A 21,703-nucleotide genomic window follows, 5' to 3' on the forward strand; every position below is an offset into this window, starting at 1 on the left:
CATTTTATATGCTTGTCCTTTAGTTACTATTTATATGCTTCCTGTCCTTTAGTTACTATTAATATGCTTCCTGTCCTTTAGTAACATTTTAAATGCTTCCTGTTCTTTAGTTGCTATTAATATGCTTCCTGTCCTTTAGTTACTATTTATATGCTTCCTGTCCTTTAGTTACTATTTATATGCTTCCTGTTCTTTAGTTACTATTTATATGCTTCCTGTTCTTTAGTTACTATTTATATGCTTCCTGTTCTTTAGTTACTATTTATATGCTTCCTGTTCTTTAGTTACTCTCCTATGGGGAGGCGGTGATTTGAGATTCACAGAGGAGAGAAACGTGGAAGGGTTTGGTAAAGAGAAGTGAAATGGAGTGAGACCCTGACCAACGTGTGTTTAGTTTCCCATCAGGGGCAGTGGCCTTACAGAGAGAGAGTTATTAGAGGGAGAGCTGTCGTAACACACACAAACACACAAAGCACACACACTTTGAAGTGTAGGTGTTAACCTAAAACACTGAAAATGAAGTGAAAGTGGCAACATTCTCCTCTGAGTAAGTGTTTTGCTGTTTATCTCCGAAACCTTGTCATAGGCATAGGATTATTTTACACATTCATTACCAAGCGCAGGAAGGAGAGCCCTCAGGGGCCAGGAGTAGTCAGCGTGTCTCAGGGGCCAGGACTAGTCAGCTTGTCTCAGGGGCCAGGACTAGTCAGCTTGTCTCAGGGGGCAGGACTAGTCAGCTTGTCTCAGGGGCCAGGACTAGTCAGCTTGTCTCAGGGGACAGGACTAGTCAGCTTGTCTCAGGGGGCAGGACTAGTCAGCATGTCTCGGGGGCAAGGAGTAGTCAGCGTGTCTCAGGGGCCAGGACTAGTCAGCTTGTCTCAGGGGCCAGGACTAGTCAGCTTGTCTCAGGGGCCAGGACTAGTCAGCTTGTCTCGGGGGCAAGGAGTAGTCAGCGTGTCTCAGGGGCCAGGACTAGTCAGCTTGTCTCAGGGGCCAGGACTAGTCAGCTTGTCTCAGGGGCCAGGACTAGTCAGCTTGTCTCGGGGGCAAGGAGTAGTCAGCTTGTCTCAGGGGCCAGGACTAGTCAGCTTGTCTCAGGGGCCAGGACTAGTCAGCTTGTCTCAGGGGCCAGGACTAGTCAGCTTGTCTCAGGGGCCAGGACTAGTCAGCGTGTCTCAGGGGCCAGGACTAGTCAGCGTGTCTCAGGGGCCAGGACTAGTCAGCGTGTCTCAGGGGCCAGAAGTAGCCAGTGTGTCTCAGGGGCCAGGAGTAGTCAGTGTGTCTCAGGGGCCAGGACTAGTCAGCATGTCTCAGGGGCCAGGACTAGTCAGCGTGTCTCAGGGGCCAGGACTAGTCAGCGTGTCTCAGGGGCCAGAAGTAGCCAGTGTGTCTCAGGGGCCAGGACTAGTCAGTGTGTCTCAGGGGCCAGGACTAGTCAGTGTGTCTCAGGGGCCAGGAGTAGCCAGTGTGTCTCAGGGGCCAGGAGTAGCCAGTGTGTCTCAGGGGCCAGGACTAGCCAGTGTGTCTCAGGGGCCAGGAGTAGCCAGTGTGTCTCAGGGGCCAGAAGTAGCCAGTGTGTCTCAGGGGCCAGGAGTAGCCAGTGTGTCTCAGGGGCCAGGACTAGTCAGTGTGTCTCAGGGGCCAGGACTAGTCAGCATGTCTCAGGGGCCAGGACTAGTCAGCGTGTCTCAGGGGCCAGGACTAGTCAGCGTGTCTCAGGGGCCAGGACTAGTCAGTGTGTCTCAGGGGCCAGGACTAGTCAGCGTGTCTCAGGGGCCAGGACTAGTCAGCATGTCTCAGGGGCCAGGACTAGTCAGCATGTCTCAGGGGCCAGGAGTAGCCAATGTGTCTCAGGGGCCAGGACTAGTCAGCATGTCTCAGTGGCCAGGACTAGTTAGCGTGCCTCAGGGGCCAGGACTAGTCAGCATGTCTCAGTGGCCAGGACTAGTTAGCGTGTCTCAGGGGCCAGGACTAGCCAGTGTGTTTCAGGGGCCAGGAGTAGTCAGTGTGTCTCAGGGGCCAGGACTAGTTAGCGTGTCTCAGGGGCCAGGAGTAGTCAGTGTGTCTCAGGGGCCAGGACTAGCCAGTGTGTCTCAGGGGCCAGGACTAATCAGCATGTCTCAGGGACCAGGAGTAGCCAGTGCGTTTTCAACACAGGGGCAACTCACCCACCTGCCCAAAGGCCTAGACAGAGAGTTCTAATAGAAAGTCCAGGACAGAGAGTTCTAATTGAAAGTCCAGGACAGAGAGTTCTAATAGAAAGTCCTGGACAGAGAGTTCTAATAGAAAGTCCTGGACAGAGAGTTCTAATAGAAAGTCCAGGACAGAGAGTTCTAATTGAAAGCCCTGGACAGAGAGTTCTAATAAAAAGACCTAGACAGAGAGTTCTAATAAAAAGACCTAGACAGAAAGTTCTAATAAAAAGACCTAGACAGAGAGTTCTAATAAAAAGACCTAGACAGAAAGTTCTAATAAAAAGACCTAGACAGAAAGTTCTAATAAAAAGACCTAGACAGAAAGTTCTAATAAAAAGACCTAGACAGAAAGTTCTAATAAAAAGACCTAGACAGAAAGTTCTAATAAAAAGACCTAGACAGAGAGTTCTAATAAAAAGACCTAGACAGAAAGTTCTAATAAAAAGACATAGACAGAGAGTTCTAATAAAAAGACATAGACAGAGAGTTCTAATAAAAAGACATAGACAGAGAGTTCTAATAGAAAGCCCTGGACAGAGAGTTCTAATAGAAAGACCTAGACAGAGAGTTCTAATAAAAAGACATAGACAGAGAGTTCTAATTGAAAGCCCTGGACAGAGAGTTCTAATAGAAAGACCTAGACAGAGAGTTCTAATAAAAAGACCTAGACAGAGAGTTCTAATTGAAAGCCCTGGACAGAGAGTTCTAATAGAAAGACCTAGACAGAGAGTTCTAATAAAAAGACATAGACAGAGAGTTCTAATTGAAAGCCCTGGACAGAGAGTTCTAATTGAAAGTCCTGGACAGAGAGTTCTAATAGAAAGTCCAGGACAGAGAGTTCTAATAGAAAGACCTAGACAGAGAGTTCTAATAAAAAGACATAGACAGAGAGTTCTAATAAAAAGACCTAGACAGGGAGTTCTAATAAAAAGACATAGACAGAGAGTTCTAATAAAAAGACCTAGACAGAAAGTTCTAATAAAAAGACATAGACAGAGAGTTCTAATAAAAAGACATAGACAGAGAGTTCTAATAAAAAGACCTAGACAGGGAGTTCTAATAAAAGACCTAGACAGAGAGTTCTAATAAAAAGACATAGACAGAGAGTTCTAATAAAAAGACATAGACAGAGAGTTCTAATAAAAAGACATAGACAGAGAGTTCTAATAAAAGACCTAGACAGAGAGTTCTAATAAAAGACCTAGACAGAAGTTCTAATAAAAAGACCTAGACAGAGAGTTCTAATAAAAGACATAGACAGAGAGTTCTAATTGAAAGCCCTGGACAGAGAGTTCTAATTGAAAGTCCTGGACAGAGAGTTCTAATAGAAAGTCCAGGACAGAGAGTTCTAATTGAAAGACCTAGACAGAGAGTTCTAATAAAAAGACCTAGACAGAAAGTTCTAATAAAAAGACATAGACAGAGAGTTCTAATAAAAAGACCTAGACAGAGAGTTCTAATTGAAAGCCCTGGACAGAGAGTTCTAATAGAAAGACCTAGACAGAGAGTTCTAATAAAAAGACCTAGACAGAGAGTTCTAATAAAAGACATAGACAGAGAGTTCTAATAAAAAGACCTAGACAGAGAGTTCTAATAAAAAGACCTAGACAGAGAGTTCTAATAAAAGACATAGACAGAGAGTTCTAATAAAAAGACCTAGACAGAGAGTTCTAATTGAAAGCCCTGGACAGAGAGTTCTAATAAAAAGACATAGACAGAGAGTTCTAATAAAAAGACATAGACAGAGAGTTCTAATAAAAAGACCTAGACAGAGAGTTCTAATAAAAAAGACCTAGACAGAGAGTTCTAATTGAAAGCCCTGGACAGAGAGTTCTAATTGAAAGTCATGGACAGGGAGTTCTAATAGAAAGACCTAGACGGAGAGTTCTAATAAAAAGACCTAGACAGAGAGTTCTAATAAAAAGACATAGACAGAGAGTTCTAATAAAAAGACCTAGACAGAGAGTTCTAATAAAAAGACCTAGACAGAGAGTTCTAATTGAAAGCCCTGGACAGAGAGTTCTAATTGAAAGTCCTGGACAGAGAGTTCTAATAGAAAGTCCAGGACAGAGAGTTCTAATAAAAGACCTAGACAGAGAGTTCTAATAAAAAGACCTAGACAGAGAGTTCTAATAAAAAGACCTAGACAGAGAGTTCTAATAAAAAGACCTGGACAGAGAGTTCTAATAAAAAGACCTAGACAGAGAGTTCTAATAAAAAGACCTGGACAGAGAGTTCTAATAAAAAGACCTAGACAGAGAGTTCTAATAAAAAGACCTAGACAGAAAGTTCTAATAAAAAGACATAGACAGAGAGTTCTAATAAAAAGACATAGACAGAGAGTTCTAATAAAAAGACCTAGACAGAGAGTTCTAATTGAAAGCCCTGGACAGAGAGTTCTAATAGAAAGACCTAGACAGAGAGTTCTAATAAAAAGACATAGACAGAGAGTTCTAATTGAAAGCCCTGGACAGAGAGTTCTAATAGAAAGACCTAGACAGAGAGTTCTAATAAAAAGACCTAGACAGAGAGTTCTAATTGAAAGCCCTGGACAGAGAGTTCTAATAGAAAGACCTAGACAGAGAGTTCTAATAAAAAGACATAGACAGAGAGTTCTAATTGAAAGCCCTGGACAGAGAGTTCTAATTGAAAGTCCTGGACAGAGAGTTCTAATAGAAAGTCCAGGACAGAGAGTTCTAATAGAAAGACCTAGACAGAGAGTTCTAATAAAAAGACATAGACAGAGAGTTCTAATTGAAAGCCCTGGACAGAGAGTTCTAATTGAAAGTCCTGGACAGAGAGTTCTAATAGAAAGTCCAGGACAGAGAGTTCTAATTGAAAGCCCTGGACAGAGAGTTCTAATAGAAAGACCTAGACAGAGAGTTCTAATAAAAAGACATAGACAGAGAGTTCTAATAAAAAGACCTAGACAGGGAGTTCTAATAAAAAGACATAGACAGAGAGTTCTAATAAAAAGACCTAGACAGAAAGTTCTAATAAAAAGACATAGACAGAGAGTTCTAATAAAAAGACATAGACAGAGAGTTCTAATAAAAAGACCTAGACAGGGAGTTCTAATAGAAAGACCTAGACAGAGAGTTCTAATTGAAAGCCCTGGACAGAGAGTTCTAATAGAAAGACCTAGACAGAGAGTTCTAATAAAAAGACATAGACAGAGAGTTCTAATTGAAAGCCCTGGACAGAGAGTTCTAATTGAAAGTCCTGGACAGAGAGTTCTAATAGAAAGTCCAGGACAGAGAGTTCTAATAGAAAGACCTAGACAGAGAGTTCTAATAAAAAGACATAGACAGAGAGTTCTAATTGAAAGCCCTGGACAGAGAGTTCTAATTGAAAGTCCTGGACAGAGAGTTCTAATAGAAAGTCCAGGACAGAGAGTTCTAATTGAAAGACCTAGACAGAGAGTTCTAATAAAAAGACATAGACAGAGAGTTCTAATAAAAAGACCTAGACAGGGAGTTCTAATAAAAAGACATAGACAGAGAGTTCTAATAAAAAGACCTAGACAGAAAGTTCTAATAAAAAGACATAGACAGAGAGTTCTAATAAAAAGACATAGACAGAGAGTTCTAATAAAAAGACCTAGACAGGGAGTTCTAATAGAAAGACCTAGACAGAGAGTTCTAATAAAAAGACCTAGACAGAGAGTTCTAATAAAAAGACCTAGACAGAGAGTTCTAATAAAAAGACATAGACAGAGAGTTCTAATAAAAAGACCTAGACAGAGAGTTCTAATAAAAAGACCTAGACAGAGAGTTCTAATAAAAAGACCTAGACAGAAAGTTCTAATAAAAAGACCTAGACAGAGAGTTCTAATAAAAAGACATAGACAGAGAGTTCTAATTGAAAGCCCTGGACAGAGAGTTCTAATTGAAAGTCCTGGACAGAGAGTTCTAATAGAAAGTCCAGGACAGAGAGTTCTAATTGAAAGACCTAGACAGAGAGTTCTAATAAAAAGACCTAGACAGAGAGTTCTAATAAAAAGACCTAGACAGGGAGTTCTAATAGAAAGACCTAGACAGAGAGTTCTAATAAAAGACCTAGACAGAGAGTTCTAGACCTAGAGAGAGTTCTAATAAAAAGACCTAGACAGAGAGTTCTAATAAAAAGACCTAATAAAAAGACAGACAGAGTTCTAATAAAAAGACCTAAAGAGAGTTCTAATAAAAAGACCTAGACAGAAAGTTCTAATAAAAAGACCTAGACAGAGAGTTCTAATAAAAAGACATAGACAGAGAGTTCTAATAAAAAGACCTAGACAGAGAGTTCTAATAAAAAGACCTAGACAGAGAGTTCTAATAAAAAGACCTAGACAGAAAGTTCTAATAAAAAGACCTAGACAGAGAGTTCTAATAAAAAGACATAGACAGAGAGTTCTAATTGAAAGCCCTGGACAGAGAGTTCTAATTGAAAGTCCTGGACAGAGAGTTCTAATAGAAAGTCCAGGACAGAGAGTTCTAATTGAAAGACCTAGACAGAGAGTTCTAATAAAAAGACCTAGACAGAGAGTTCTAATAAAAAGACCTAGACAGAAAGTTCTAATAAAAAGACATAGACAGAGAGTTCTAATAAAAAGACCTAGACAGAGAGTTCTAATTGAAAGCCCTGGACAGAGAGTTCTAATAGAAAGACCTAGACAGAGAGTTCTAATAAAAAGACCTAGACAGAGAGTTCTAATAAAAAGACATAGACAGAGAGTTCTAATAAAAAGACCTAGACAGAGAGTTCTAATAAAAAGACCTAGACAGAGAGTTCTAATAAAAAGACATAGACAGAGAGTTCTAATAAAAAGACCTAGACAGAGAGTTCTAATTGAAAGCCCTGGACAGAGAGTTCTAATAGAAAGACCTAGACAGAGAGTTCTAATAAAAAAGACCTAGACAGAGAGTTCTAATTGAAAGCCCTGGACAGAGAGTTCTAATTGAAAGTCATGGACAGGGAGTTCTAATAGAAAGACCTAGACGGAGAGTTCTAATAAAAAGACCTAGACAGAGAGTTCTAATAAAAAGACATAGACAGAGAGTTCTAATAAAAAGACCTAGACAGAGAGTTCTAATTGAAAGCCCTGGACAGAGAGTTCTAATAGAAAGACATAGACAGAGAGTTCTAATAAAAAGACATAGACAGAGAGTTCTAATAAAAAGACCTAGACAGAGAGTTCTAATAAAAAGACATAGACAGAGAGTTCTAATAAAAAGACATAGACAGAGAGTTCTAATAAAAAGACCTAGACAGAGAGTTCTAATAAAAAGACATAGACAGAGAGTTCTAATAAAAAGACATAGACAGAGAGTTCTAATAAAAAGACCTAGACAGAGAGTTCTAATAAAAAGACCTAGACAGAGAGTTCTAATAAAAAGACATAGACAGAGAGTTCTAATAAAAAGACATAGACAGAGAGTTCTAATAAAAAGACCTAGACAGAGAGTTCTAATAAAAAGACCTAGACAGAGAGTTCTAATAAAAGACATAGACAGAGAGTTCTAATAAAAAGACCTAGACAGAGAGTTCTAATAAAAAGACCTAGACAGAGAGTTCTAATAAAAAGACATAGACAGAGAGTTCTAATAAAAAGACATAGACAGAGAGTTCTAATAAAAAGACATAGACAGAGAGTTCTAATAAAAAGACATAGACAGAGAGTTCTAATAAAAAGACCTAGACAGAGAGTTCTAATTGAAAGCCCTGGACAGAGAGTTCTAATAGAAAGACATAGACAGAGAGTTCTAATAAAAAGACATAGACAGAGAGTTCTAATAAAAAGACCTAGACAGAGAGTTCTAATAAAAAGACCTAGACAGAGAGTTCTAATTGAAAGCCCTGGACAGAGAGTTCTAATAGAAAGACCTAGACAGAGAGTTCTAATAAAAAGACCTAGACAGAGAGTTCTAATAAAAAGACCTAGACAGAGAGTTCTAATAAAAAGACATAGACAGAGAGTTCTAATAAAAAGACCTAGACAGAGAGTTCTAATAAAAGACCTAGACAGGGAGTTCTAATAGAAAGACCTAGACAGAGTTCTAATAAAAAGACCTAGACAGAGAGTTCTAATAAAAAGACCTAGACAGAGTTCTAATAAAAAGACCTAGACAGAGAGTTCTAATAAAAAGACATAGACAGAGAGTTCTAATAAAAAGACCTAGAGAGAGAGTTCTAATAAAAAGACCTAGACAGAGAGTTCTAATAAAAAGACCTAGACAGAAAGTTCTAATAAAAGACCTAGACAGAGAGTTCTAATAAAAAGACATAGACAGAGAGTTCTAATAAAAAGACCTAGACAGAGAGTTCTAATAAAAAGACCTAGACAGAGAGTTCTAATAAAAAGACCTAGACAGAAAGTTCTAATAAAAAGACCTAGACAGAGAGTTCTAATAAAAAGACATAGACAGAGAGTTCTAATTGAAAGCCCTGGACAGAGAGTTCTAATTGAAAGTCCTGGACAGAGAGTTCTAATAGAAAGTCCAGGACAGAGAGTTCTAATTGAAAGACCTAGACAGAGAGTTCTAATAAAAAGACCTAGACAGAGAGTTCTAATAAAAAGACCTAGACAGAAAGTTCTAATAAAAAGACATAGACAGAGAGTTCTAATAAAAAGACCTAGACAGAGAGTTCTAATTGAAAGCCCTGGACAGAGAGTTCTAATAGAAAGACCTAGACAGAGAGTTCTAATAAAAAGACCTAGACAGAGAGTTCTAATAAAAAGACATAGACAGAGAGTTCTAATAAAAAGACCTAGACAGAGAGTTCTAATAAAAAGACCTAGACAGAGAGTTCTAATAAAAAGACATAGACAGAGAGTTCTAATAAAAAGACCTAGACAGAGAGTTCTAATTGAAAGCCCTGGACAGAGAGTTCTAATAGAAAGACCTAGACAGAGAGTTCTAATAAAAAAGACCTAGACAGAGAGTTCTAATTGAAAGCCCTGGACAGAGAGTTCTAATTGAAAGTCATGGACAGGGAGTTCTAATAGAAAGACCTAGACGGAGAGTTCTAATAAAAAGACCTAGACAGAGAGTTCTAATAAAAGACATAGACAGAGAGTTCTAATAAAAAGACCTAGACAGAGAGTTCTAATTGAAAGCCCTGGACAGAGAGTTCTAATAGAAAGACATAGACAGAGAGTTCTAATAAAAAGACATAGACAGAGAGTTCTAATAAAAAGACCTAGACAGAGAGTTCTAATAAAAAGACATAGACAGAGAGTTCTAATAAAAAGACATAGACAGAGAGTTCTAATAAAAAGACCTAGACAGAGAGTTCTAATAAAAAGACATAGACAGAGAGTTCTAATAAAAAGACATAGACAGAGAGTTCTAATAAAAAGACCTAGACAGAGAGTTCTAATAAAAAGACCTAGACAGAGAGTTCTAATAAAAAGACATAGACAGAGAGTTCTAATAAAAAGACATAGACAGAGAGTTCTAATAAAAAGACCTAGACAGAGAGTTCTAATAAAAAGACCTAGACAGAGAGTTCTAATAAAAATACATAGACAGAGAGTTCTAATAAAAAGACCTAGACAGAGAGTTCTAATAAAAAGACCTAGACAGAGAGTTCTAATAAAAAGACATAGACAGAGAGTTCTAATAAAAAGACATAGACAGAGAGTTCTAATAAAAAGACATAGACAGAGAGTTCTAATAAAAAGACATAGACAGAGAGTTCTAATAAAAAGACCTAGACAGAGAGTTCTAATTGAAAGCCCTGGACAGAGAGTTCTAATAGAAAGACATAGACAGAGAGTTCTAATAAAAAGACATAGACAGAGAGTTCTAATAAAAAGACCTAGACAGAGAGTTCTAATAAAAAGACCTAGACAGAGAGTTCTAATTGAAAGCCCTGGACAGAGAGTTCTAATAGAAAGACCTAGACAGAGAGTTCTAATAAAAAGACCTAGACAGAGAGTTCTAATAAAAAGACCTAGACAGAGAGTTCTAATAAAAAGACATAGACAGAGAGTTCTAATAAAAAGACCTAGACAGAGAGTTCTAATAAAAAGACCTAGACAGAGAGTTCTAATAAAAAGACATAGACAGAGAGTTCTAATAAAAAGACCTAGACAGAGAGTTCTAATAAAAAGACATAGACAGAGAGTTCTAATAAAAAGACCTAGACAGAGAGTTCTAATTGAAAGCCCTGGACAGAGAGTTCTAATAGAAAGACATAGACAGAGAGTTCTAATAAAAAGACCTAGACAGAGAGTTCTAATTGAAAGCCCTGGACAGAGAGTTCTAATAGAAAGACCTAGACAGAGAGTTCTAATAAAAAGACATAGACAGAGAGTTCTAATTGAAAGCCCTGGACAGAGAGTTCTAATTGAAAGTCCTGGACAGAGAGTTCTAATAGAAAGTCCAGGACAGAGAGTTCTAATTGAAAGACCTAGACAGAGAGTTCTAATAAAAAGACCTAGACAGAGAGTTCTAATAAAAAGACCTAGACAGAAAGTTCTAATAAAAAGACCTAGACAGAGAGTTCTAATAAAAAGACCTAGACAGAGAGTTCTAATTGAAAGCCCTGGACAGAGAGTTCTAATAGAAAGACCTAGACAGAGAGTTCTAATAAAAAGACCTAGACAGAGAGTTCTAATAAAAAGACCTAGACAGAGAGTTCTAATAAAAAGACATAGACAGAGAGTTCTAATAGAAAGACATAGACAGAGAGTTCTAATAAAAAGACATAGACAGAGAGTTCTAATAAAAAGACATAGACAGAGAGTTCTAATTGAAAGCCCTGGACAGAGAGTTCTAATAGAAAGACCTAGACAGAGAATAAAAAGACCTAGACAGAGAGTTCTAATAAAAAGACCTAGACAGAGAGTTCTAATAAAAAGACCTAGACAGAGTTCTAATAAAAAGACCTAGACAGAAAGTTCTAATAAAAAGACATAGACAGAGAGTTCTAATAAAAAGACCTAGACAGAGAGTTCTAATTGAAAGCCCTGGACAGAGAGTTCTAATAGAAAGACCTAGACAGAGAGTTCTAATAAAAAGACCTAGACAGAGAGTTCTAATAAAAAGACCTAGACAGAGAGTTCTAATAAAAAGACCTAGACAGAGAGTTCTAATAAAAAGACATAGACAGAGAGTTCTAATAAAAAGACCTAGACAGAGAGTTCTAATAAAAAGACCTAGACAGAGAGTTCTAATAAAAAGACATAGACAGAGAGTTCTAATAGAAAGACATAGACAGAGAGTTCTAATAAAAAGACCTAGACAGAGAGTTCTAATAAAAAGACATAGACAGAGAGTTCTAATAGAAAGACATAGACAGAGAGTTCTAATAAAAAGACATAGACAGAGAGTTCTAATAAAAAGACATAGACAGAGAGTTCTAATAAAAAGACCTAGACAGAGAGTTCTAATAAAAAGACCTAGACAGAGAGTTCTAATAAAAAGACATAGACAGAGAGTTCTAATAAAAAGACCTAGACAGAGAGTTCTAATAAAAAGACCTAGACAGAGAGTTCTAATAAAAAGACATAGACAGAGAGTTCTAATAAAAAGACCTAGACAGAGAGTTCTAATAAAAAGACATAGACAGAGAGTTCTAATAAAAAGACATAGACAGAGAGTTCTAATAAAAAGACATAGACAGAGAGTTCTAATTGAAAGCCCTGGACAGAGAGTTCTAATAGAAAGACATAGACAGAGAGTTCTAATAAAAAGACATAGACAGAGAGTTCTAATTGAAAGCCCTGGACAGAGAGTTCTAATAAAAAGACCTAGACAGAGAGTTCTAATAAAAAGACATAGACAGAGAGTTCTAATAAAAAGACATAGACAGAGAGTTCTAATAAAAAGACATAGACAGAGAGTTCTAATAAAAAGACATAGACAGAGAGTTCTAATTGAAAGCCCTGGACAGAGAGTTCTAATAGAAAGACATAGACAGAGAGTTCTAATAAAAAGACATAGACAGAGAGTTCTAATAAAAAGACATAGACAGAGAGTTCTAATAAAAAGACCTAGACAGAGAGTTCTAATAAAAAGACATAGACAGAGAGTTCTAATAAAAAGACATAGACAGAGAGTTCTAATAAAAAGACATAGACAGAGAGTTCTAATAGAAAGACCTAGACAGAGAGTTCTAATAAAAAGACATAGACAGAGAGTTCTAATAAAAAGACCTAGACAGAGAGTTCTAATTGAAAGCCCTGGACAGAGAGTTCTAATAGAAAGACCTAGACAGAGAGTTCTAATAAAAAGACATAGACAGAGAGTTCTAATAAAAAGACCTAGACAGAGAGTTCTAATAAAAAGACATAGACAGAGAGTTCTAATAAAAAGACCTAGACAGAGAGTTCTAATAAAAAGACATAGACAGAGAGTTCTAATAAAAAGACCTAGACAGAGAGTTCTAATTGAAAGCCCTGGACAGAGAGTTCTAATAGAAAGACCTAGACAGAGAGTTCTAATAAAAAAGACCTAGACAGAGAGTTCTAATTGAAAGCCCTGGACAGAGAGTTCTAATTGAAAGTCATGGACAGGGAGTTCTAATAGAAAGACCTAGACGGAGAGTTCTAATAAAAAGACCTAGACAGAGAGTTCTAATTGAAAGACCTAGACAGAGAGTTCTAATAGAAAGTCCTGGACAGAGAGTTCTAATAAAAAGACCTGGACAGAGAGTTCTAATTGAAAGTCCTGGACAGAGAGTTCTAATAAAAAGACCTGGACAGAGAGTTCTAATAAAAAGACATAGACAGAGAGTTCTAATAAAAAGACCTAGACAGAGAGTTCTAATTGAAAGCCCTGGACAGAGAGTTCTAATAGAAAGACCTAGACAGAGAGTTCTAATAAAAAGACCTAGACAGAGAGTTCTAATAAAAAGACATAGACAGAGAGTTCTAATAAAAAGACCTAGACAGAGAGTTCTAATTGAAAGCCCTGGACAGAGAGTTCTAATAGAAAGACCTAGACAGAGAGTTCTAATAAAAAAGACCTAGACAGAGAGTTCTAATTGAAAGCCCTGGACAGAGAGTTCTAATTGAAAGTCATGGACAGGGAGTTCTAATAGAAAGACCTAGACGGAGAGTTCTAATAAAAAGACCTAGACAGAGAGTTCTAATTGAAAGACATAGACAGAGAGTTCTAATAAAAAGACCTAGACAGAGAGTTCTAATTGAAAGCCCTGGACAAAGAGTTATAATTGAAAGTCCTAATAATAATAATATATGCCATTTAGCAGACGCTTTTATCCAAAGCGACTTACAGTCATGTGTGCATACATTCTACGTATGGGTGGTCCCGTGGATCGAACCCACTACCCTGGCGTTACAAGCGCCATGCTCTACCAACTGAGCTACAGAAGGACCTGGACTGAGAGTTCTAATAGAAAGACCCGTATGATGCTGGGCCAATTGTGCACCACCCCATGGGACTCCTGGTCACGGCTGTATTGAAGGCACAACACTGCGATGCAGTGCATTAGACCGCTGCGCCACTCGGGAGGCCAAATGTCGTCCATATTTAGCAATGAATGTAACAAATGAAAGGCCTATTATAATTATATTTATTGTTAACAATTTACATTGTGAAAAGTAATGTAACATTGCTTATAATACCATTAATACTCCCATCTGTTTTTATTTTTGGAATAGAAAAAACTGTAATAGACCAAAGTCTGCAAAAAATAAATAAATAATAATAATAATCGCAGACCACCTGCAGTACCCTGGTGGTCCACGGAACCACTGGAGTAAAGCTCACCTCAGGATGTGTGGAGAAATGTCAAAGAATTGTGTACTACTAACTAAGAGACAACAACAAAACAAAAAGAACAATGTACGGTATGTCAGGTCTGAATTTATACATATATATTAAGAGTGATATGTTGTTTCTCTGCATTTCAGAGTTTTTAAGCGGATAGAAAAGTGCACGCATGGTGGGCCTATGGAGGACAGACTGCATTATTTCTCCTCAATTTTGTGATATCCAATTGGTAGTTACAGTCTTGTCCCATTGCTGCAACTCCCGTACGGACTCGGGAAAGGCAAAGGTCGAGAGCCATGCGTCCTCCGAAACCTTGCCAAGCCGCACAATCAGCTTGCAGGCACCCAGCCCGCCACAAGGAGTCGCTAGAGCACCATGGGACAAGGACAACCCAGCCGGCCAAACACTCCCCTAACGACGCTGGAACAATTGTGCGCCGCCTCATGGGTCTCCAGGTCACGGCCGGCTGTGACACAGCCTGGGATCAAACCCATGTCTGTAGTGATGCCTCAAGCACTGCAATGCAGTGCCTTAGACCGAAGTGCCACTCAGGTGGCCCATAGTGTATTACTTATCCATGTTGATTTGAACCTAATCCCTATGGGATATGGTTAACTGACATGTACTGTAATACATTAGTTTCTCAACTGCTGTGTTTTACCAGATTTCAGTCTCTGCAGTGTGACATGATGATTAAACCATTAGACGAATATCATCCTGCAGAGTCCCACCTTTCTTTGTCAATGGTTGTGGCCCTTAGCTGGGTCACTCTAGGTCACCTCAGTGTCAATATGGATTATTGTGACAGGCACCCAATCCCAAATCAAGCCTTAGGGGGTGTTTCCACCTGGCCTATCAGAAGGGTAAAGCAGAGATACCAGTAATAACATCGGTTGCTTATCTAATCTCTTCAGATCTACACAAGTGTGTAGGTGGAAACAGAGCCATATATTTACATATAAATATATGGCTCTGGGTGGTATGGGCATCAATCTTCTGTGATGACAACAGAGTGATTGACAGCATTGTAACTATGGTGATGGTGGTGATTGCCACTACTCACTTCACTGAAGCCAGGGAACAGGCTGAACGGGAGGAGGGGCTTCAGCGCCATGGAGGTTTGGGCACCACTCGCAGAGGGCCCACGGGCCAATGAGTGCATGGTGGTGTTCTGACAGACGTTACCTAGGAGACGCAGTGATCAAGTCAATTCTAAACAGATTTTTCTCGTTACAAAAAGAGGGTGAGGGAGAGGGGGTCAATCACAGCTTTACTGACAGTCACACACAAGGACATAAACTCATTAATGTGTCCTCCTCTGTGATTAGCTTTGTTTGTGTGGCTGAGTTCCTGATTATCGAGTGATGTTTTTGTTTTTGCATTTCTACAGAGCCTGATTACAGTTTGATTCAGAACCAGAATATATAATCGTATCAATCAGAGGCCCACGCACACCCTGCTGCACAACCATTAGACCTGATTACCCTACAAGTGTATGTGTGTATGTGTGAGTCTGTGTTTGTGCATGTGTTTTCTCTGTTCCTGCCCCCACTCCCTCCCCCCTCTCTCTCTGTCTCTCTCTCCCCCTTTCTCGCTCTCTCTCTCTCTCTCTTTTCTTGTGATAACAGGTCACGAATCTTGCTGCTGTGGTGGCAGACTGTGGTATTTCACCCAATAGATATGGGAGTTTATCAAGATTGGATTTGTTTTCAAATTCTTTGTGAGTCTGTGTAATCTGAGGGAAATATGTTTCTCTAATATGGTCATACATTTGGCAGGAGGTTAGGAAGTGCAGCTCAGTTTCCACCTCATTTTGGAGGGCAGTGTGCACATAGCCTGTCTTCTCTTGAGAGCACGGTCTGCCTACGGCTGCCTTTCTCAATAGCAAGGCTATGCTCACTGAGTCTGTATATAATCAAAGCTTTCCTTAATTTTGGTTCAGTCACAGTGGTCAGATATTCTGCCACTGTGTACTCTCTGTTTAGGGTCAAATAATGTTTGTCCCATTTTATGAAATCTTGGTAGGTGAGTGGACCCCAGACCTCACAACCATAAAGAGCAATAGGTTCTATATTTTATTTTTAGCCAGATCCTACTTGTGACTCGTTTCAGGAAACTAGGCGTATGTCGTGGTCACTACTTCACATGAGAGTCATTTGAACATAAAGTTTTTTGTTTTATCAAAATGTGTGTTTTTTTTGGCCGAAATGCCTTCTGGAACATGTGAACCTTCATGTGCCTTAATAACAAACTTGTATGCCATCTCTAAATACGAATACAATTGTTAAATTATGAGCCAGTTGGTTTAACCACAGAAAAAGCGAGCAACCTTCCCACTAGCCATGATTGGCTGAGATAATAAGTGGGCTGGACATGCCGAGAGATGAGTTCAGATTGGTCTGCCATATAGCATGCTTCTGTCTATTTGAGCTGGTCAGTATGTGTAGGTAATCCTGTCTAACGCAGCTTAAATTTGAGTATGATAGTTTAGGAGATGGAGAAAACAGCTGTCTCCGGATTGCATCTTCAAACTAAGCACAACCATGGCATCCATGACACGAAGAAGCGTCCATCCATGATGTATACAGGTAAGATAGTCTAGCTAGCTACATTTTCAGATATTTCTAATTTTGACAGAACGTTGTTTTCATTTCAAGTTAGTGTTAAAGTGTAAGTTAGCTAGCTAACAGTACACTTTAACTAGCTAGCTAACTAGTTACGCGTATCATCTTATTATTCGTATCTCAGAGCCATTTGCTTGGCTAGTTAAAGCCTAATGTTAGCTAGCTAACATTGAACCTGGTGGTTTAGCTACTTGCAGATTCATGCAGGGTAGTAACGTAATGAGTTGGGATTATGGTTCATTGCTTACCTAGCTAACTAGCTACATATCATAACAAAAGACTCCACTACGTAAGTAATAATTTCAATAGAATGTCACTGCGACAACTGTTGATAGAAGTAGCTGGTAAATTCCCTCTGGCTATCTACTCCGATTTCAGAGCATTCTCATCTGAATGTGCCAGAGCGCAGAATAACTGACAAATTTCCGAACGCTCAACACCCGTTGAATATGGCCGGTGTCAGTAAACGTTGGCAAAAACGTGTACACTCTGGATAACATAAAAACAGCCTAACCAGCTCTGCTAGGGCTAGTAAAATGGTCATTGAGCTGTTCTCTCATTTGTGTCTGGAAGTAGCTAGCAAGCTAGCCAATGTTAGCCAGTTAGCTTGGGTGCTTGACTGCTGTTGTAGGGACAGAATGCTCGGATCAACCCTTAAAGAGATGGGTGGGGGTAAAGCTTAAGAGGGTGTGGATGATGCTGAATGGCTGTAGACAAAGAAGAGCTCTACAGTAGGTACCAAAACATTCAAAGGCCATTTTCTCAAAAGTGAGGTTACAAGTTTATCGAATTTCAAAGCAGAATTACTTTTTCATTGTTCCTCAAATGCAGTGTATGATGTACCATTTTGTAACTCTGTCTCGGCTTTAATCCAATGTAAAAAACACAATTTCATATTTTGCTACATAAGGCCGAATCAAGGTGGTTGGTCACAATTAGTATGTCGAATTTTGTATTCCTTTTGATGGCATAGAAGGCCCTTCTTGCCTTTTCTCTCAATTAAATTAAATTACATTTCAATTTAAGGGCTTTATTGGAATGGGAAACATATGTTAACATTGCAAAGCAAGTGAAGTAGATAATAAACAAAAGTGAAATAAACAATCCAAATTAACAGTAAACATTAGACTCACAAAACCTCCAAAAATAATAAAGACAAATAGTGTGTGCAAATAGTTAAAGTACAAAAGGGAAAATAAATAAACAAATATTCTCTCTATCTTTCTGTTTCTCTCTCTCTCGCAGTTTCTCTGTTTCTCTCTGTCTCGCTCTCTCTCTCTGTGTCTCTGTTCTCGCTCTCTCTCTCTGTGTCTCTCTCTCAGTCTCTCTCTTTGTCTCTCTCTCTCTGTCTCTCTCTGTCTCAGTCTCTCTCGCGCTGTGTCTCTCTGTCTGTCTCTCTCTCAGTCGCTCTGTCTCTCTCTGTCTCAGTCTCTCTCTCTCACACTCTTAGTCCCATGCTCTCTCTCTCTGTCTCTCTCTCTGTCACTCTCTCTCTGTATAGAGCATAGCCCTGGAATGGAAACTGTATAGATAGTAATAACATTCCCTGTGGCTGAGAGACATGCAGGGAGGCAAATGCATTCTATTATTTGTAATTAATCCCATTGGTCACTCTCATAGGGCTCTGGTCAAAAGTAGTGCACTATGTACAGAATAAGGTACCATTTGGGAAGCAGATAGACTGTGGAGGAGTATTATGTAGCAGATCAGGCATGAAGTAGGGAGTATTGTCATGCTTTATCACCACATAGAATTCTGAGGTGAGGAAACAGGAGTATCATTATTACAGTAAAGACCATGAATGAAAACATAGTGAAATGCCAGCAGATTGCCTTGAGGCCATGGAGAAATTCTGACAGAAAGTGGTAAGAGTTGTGCCCGATCTCTGGGACAATGTGTAGGCCAAGTCAACTTAAACATAAACAAAGTGCCCTGGGCACAGATGTCAGTTCAATGTCTAGTTTTAATTTACATTCGGTTGGATTTGTCAACTAACGTTTTGCCCACTGGGACTTGATTAGGCTATACTATACTGCATTACACAATAATACATTTTGTAAAACATTTCATGCAACATTAGGCTACACCAAGTGCTTGGAATATATAAAGAAAACAAAACAAAAAGGCAGACTTAACAACTTTGCCGGATGGTCAACATACAGGATGGGCAAAAGGCTATTTCTGTTTCTGCCCGCAAAGAGCGCATCTTTTTAAATGACACATTTTAAATGAAGCAACTATCTGCGCATTTAAGCTACTGAGCCATAAAAACAATATCGATAAGACTTGGGACATACATTTTAATTTGTATAACCCGTTTCCGTAAAAACAAATATATATATATACATATATATCTATTTAGGCTACCTAAATGCATTCTGATAATTTCCCACTGTAGAAGTACCTACTTACCAAAATACATCCTGGTTTTCGTCAATTTATCAACAGGCAATAGTCCGTCTTCATGCAAATTCAGCTCCTGCCGCTCAAGTCTTTCACCCGCAGCCAAATCGACTCTAGCGCAACGTAGCTGTGCGATGGGTCCGGAATGAGTCTTGTCTCCTCCACAATAGTCTACCTCTCACTGCTGTAGTAGGCTACTCTCCTTCCTCACAACTCCCTCTCTGTCTCTCTAGCCTTGTTTACACCTTGCTCCAACATGTGGGTTTTGTCATCTGATCATGATGTTCCAATCACTATCTGATCAAGGTTTGTCCGTTTACACATCCTGCTAAAATGTTTCTCTTATCTGTCCACTGTGTCTGCATTACTTATTCAAAATAATATGTATGTATTTATTTAAAACTATTATTGATGCTTTTCATCAAGCTACCTGTCAATGATTTTAGAGGTTGGTATAATAATAATAATAATAATAATAATAATAATAATAATAATAAGAAGAAGAAGAAGAAGAAGAAGAAGAAGAAGAAGAAGAAGAAGAATTTGGTGGATTATATTTGCAATTGGGTCTGGCTTCAGCAGATACCTTCTCAGGACACAGACGCTGTGAGACATGAGCTGAGACAGGATGTGGAATGGTGACAGAGAGCTAGCTAGATAGCTAGTGTAGCCAATTTATTCAGGTGACAGCTAAAGTTTGGTTTAGCTTGGTTGTATAGATTTTTCACAAAAAAATGAACAAGCATGGCATTAACAAGTATGAAAATTTGCAACATATAATAGTAATTGAAATTTGTAATTTATCATACGGATCGGTGGATGTAACCATATCATACAAATTGGAGGGGAAGTTACAAATTCAGACATATCGCAGAAACATAACATATCATACAAAACAGAAGGACACAAGAAAACGTCTACTGTGTTACGGCTTGAGTAAGGGTTGCGCGAGCACATACCATCTGTGTTTTGAGATTCGCCGAGCAGGCGTTTGAGATTCATAGACCAAGCGGTGTTAACCCACATAATCTACAGCTGCATGCTTCTCTATATTGGTCCTATTTTACACATGTACAAGTGTGTATTAATACACGTGTATAATGATGATTTAAATGGTTTGACCATCCAGATCTGTTTACAGTTGATTGATAGGGTTCAATTCTTGGACCGACTCTCTTCTCTGTATACATCAATGAGGTCGCTCTTGCTGCTGGTGAGTCCCTGATCCAACTCTACGCAGACAACACCATTCTGTATACTTCCGGCCCTTCTTTGGACACTGTGTTAACAACCCTCCAGGCAAGCTTCAATGCCATACAACTATCCTTCCGTGGCCTCCAATTGCTCTTAAATACAAGTAAAACTAAATGCATGCTCTTCAACCGATCGCTACCTACACCTACCCGCCTTGTCCAACATCACTACTCTGGACGGCTCTGACTTAGAATACGTGGACAACTACAAATACTTAGGTGTCTGGTTAGACTGTAAACTCTCCTTCCAGACCCATATCAAACATCTCCAATCCAAAGTTAAATCTAGAATTGGCTTCCTATTTCGCAACAAAGCATCCTTCACTCATGCTGCCAAACATACCCTTGTAAAACTGACCATCCTACCAATCCTCGACTTTGGCGATGTCATTTACAAAATAGCCTCCAATACCCTACTCAACAAATTGGATGCAGTCTATCACAGTGCAATCCGTTTTGTCACCAAAGCCCCATATACTACCCACCATTGCGACCTGTACGCTCTCGTTGGCTGGCCCTCGCTTCATACTCGTCGCCAAACCCACTGGCTCCATGTCATCTACAAGACCCTGCTCGGTAAAGTCCCTCTTATCTCAGCTCGCCGGTCACCATAGCATCTCCCACCTGTAGCACACGCTCCAGCAGGTATATCTCTCTAGTCACCCCCAAAACCAATTCTTTCTTTGGCCGCCTCTCCTTCCAGTTCTCTGCTGCCAATGACTGGAACGAACTACAAAAATCTCTGAAACTGGAAACACTTATCTCCCTCACTAGCTTTAAGCACCAACTGTCAGAGCAGCTCACAGATTACTGCACCTGTACATAGCCCACCTATAATTTAGCCCAAACAACTACCTCTTTCCCAACTGTATTTTATTTATTTATTTATTTTGCTCCTTTGCACCCCATTATTTTTATTTCCATTTCCATTGCAAAACTACCATTCCAGTGTTTTACTTGCTATATTGTATTTACTTTGCCACCATGGCCTTTTTTGCCTTTACCTCCCTTCTCACCTAATTTGCTCACATTGTATATAGACTTGTTTATACTGTATTATTGACTGTATGTTTGTTTTCATCCATGTGTAACTCTGTGTCGTTGTATCTGTCGAACTGCTTTGCTTTATCTTGGCCAGGTTGCAATTGTAAATGAGAACTTGTTCTCAACTTGCCTACCTGGTTAAATAAAGGTGAAATAAAAATATCTAGATACAATGAGTCTCTGACTACCTCCGAAGGTGGTCAGGAAGATGCATCTTTTAATCGTCTACACCTGTCTAAAAATGTGGGCACAATCAGAATGTGGACAAGATCAGGACAAGGGACGGATGCTAGCACCAGGTGTAAACGGGGCTTCTGTATCCCTCCCCCTCCACCTACCTCCTTTCTAGCGTTCTCTCTCTCTCTGAGAGTGAAGATTTACTCCACTGCTCATGCATTGTGTTATAAATATTTTGAAAGCACCTGTTGGAAGCACCTGTTGCAAGGTTGTTTATTGTC

At 39.2% G+C, this 21,703-nt stretch overlaps 1 protein-coding gene across 3 annotated transcripts in view; it reads right to left on the reverse strand.

Moving 5' to 3' along the window:
* LOC124013203 (zinc finger protein 385D-like) overlaps window positions 1-19,148 on the reverse strand; it is a 42,662-nt gene extending 23,514 nt beyond the window's left edge. For 2 of the 3 annotated variants that reach the window (XM_046327444.1, XM_046327443.1), the window contains exons 1-2: window positions 18,958-19,148; window positions 14,985-15,106 (exon numbers count right to left, since the gene is read on the reverse strand). In XM_046327444.1, the coding sequence (XP_046183400.1) occupies window positions 14,985-15,106; window positions 18,958-18,967 (132 nt within the window). In that variant the 5' untranslated portion in view covers window positions 18,968-19,148. The remainder of the gene's footprint in view (window positions 1-14,984; window positions 15,107-18,957) is intronic. The other variant, XM_046327445.1, reaches the window with a different exon arrangement.
* Between the last annotated feature and the right edge of the window lie 2,555 nt (window positions 19,149-21,703).

This window comes from Oncorhynchus gorbuscha, linkage group LG24 (assembly GCF_021184085.1).
Source record: "Oncorhynchus gorbuscha isolate QuinsamMale2020 ecotype Even-year linkage group LG24, OgorEven_v1.0, whole genome shotgun sequence".
NCBI classification, from domain to species: Eukaryota; Metazoa; Chordata; class Actinopteri; order Salmoniformes; family Salmonidae; genus Oncorhynchus; species Oncorhynchus gorbuscha.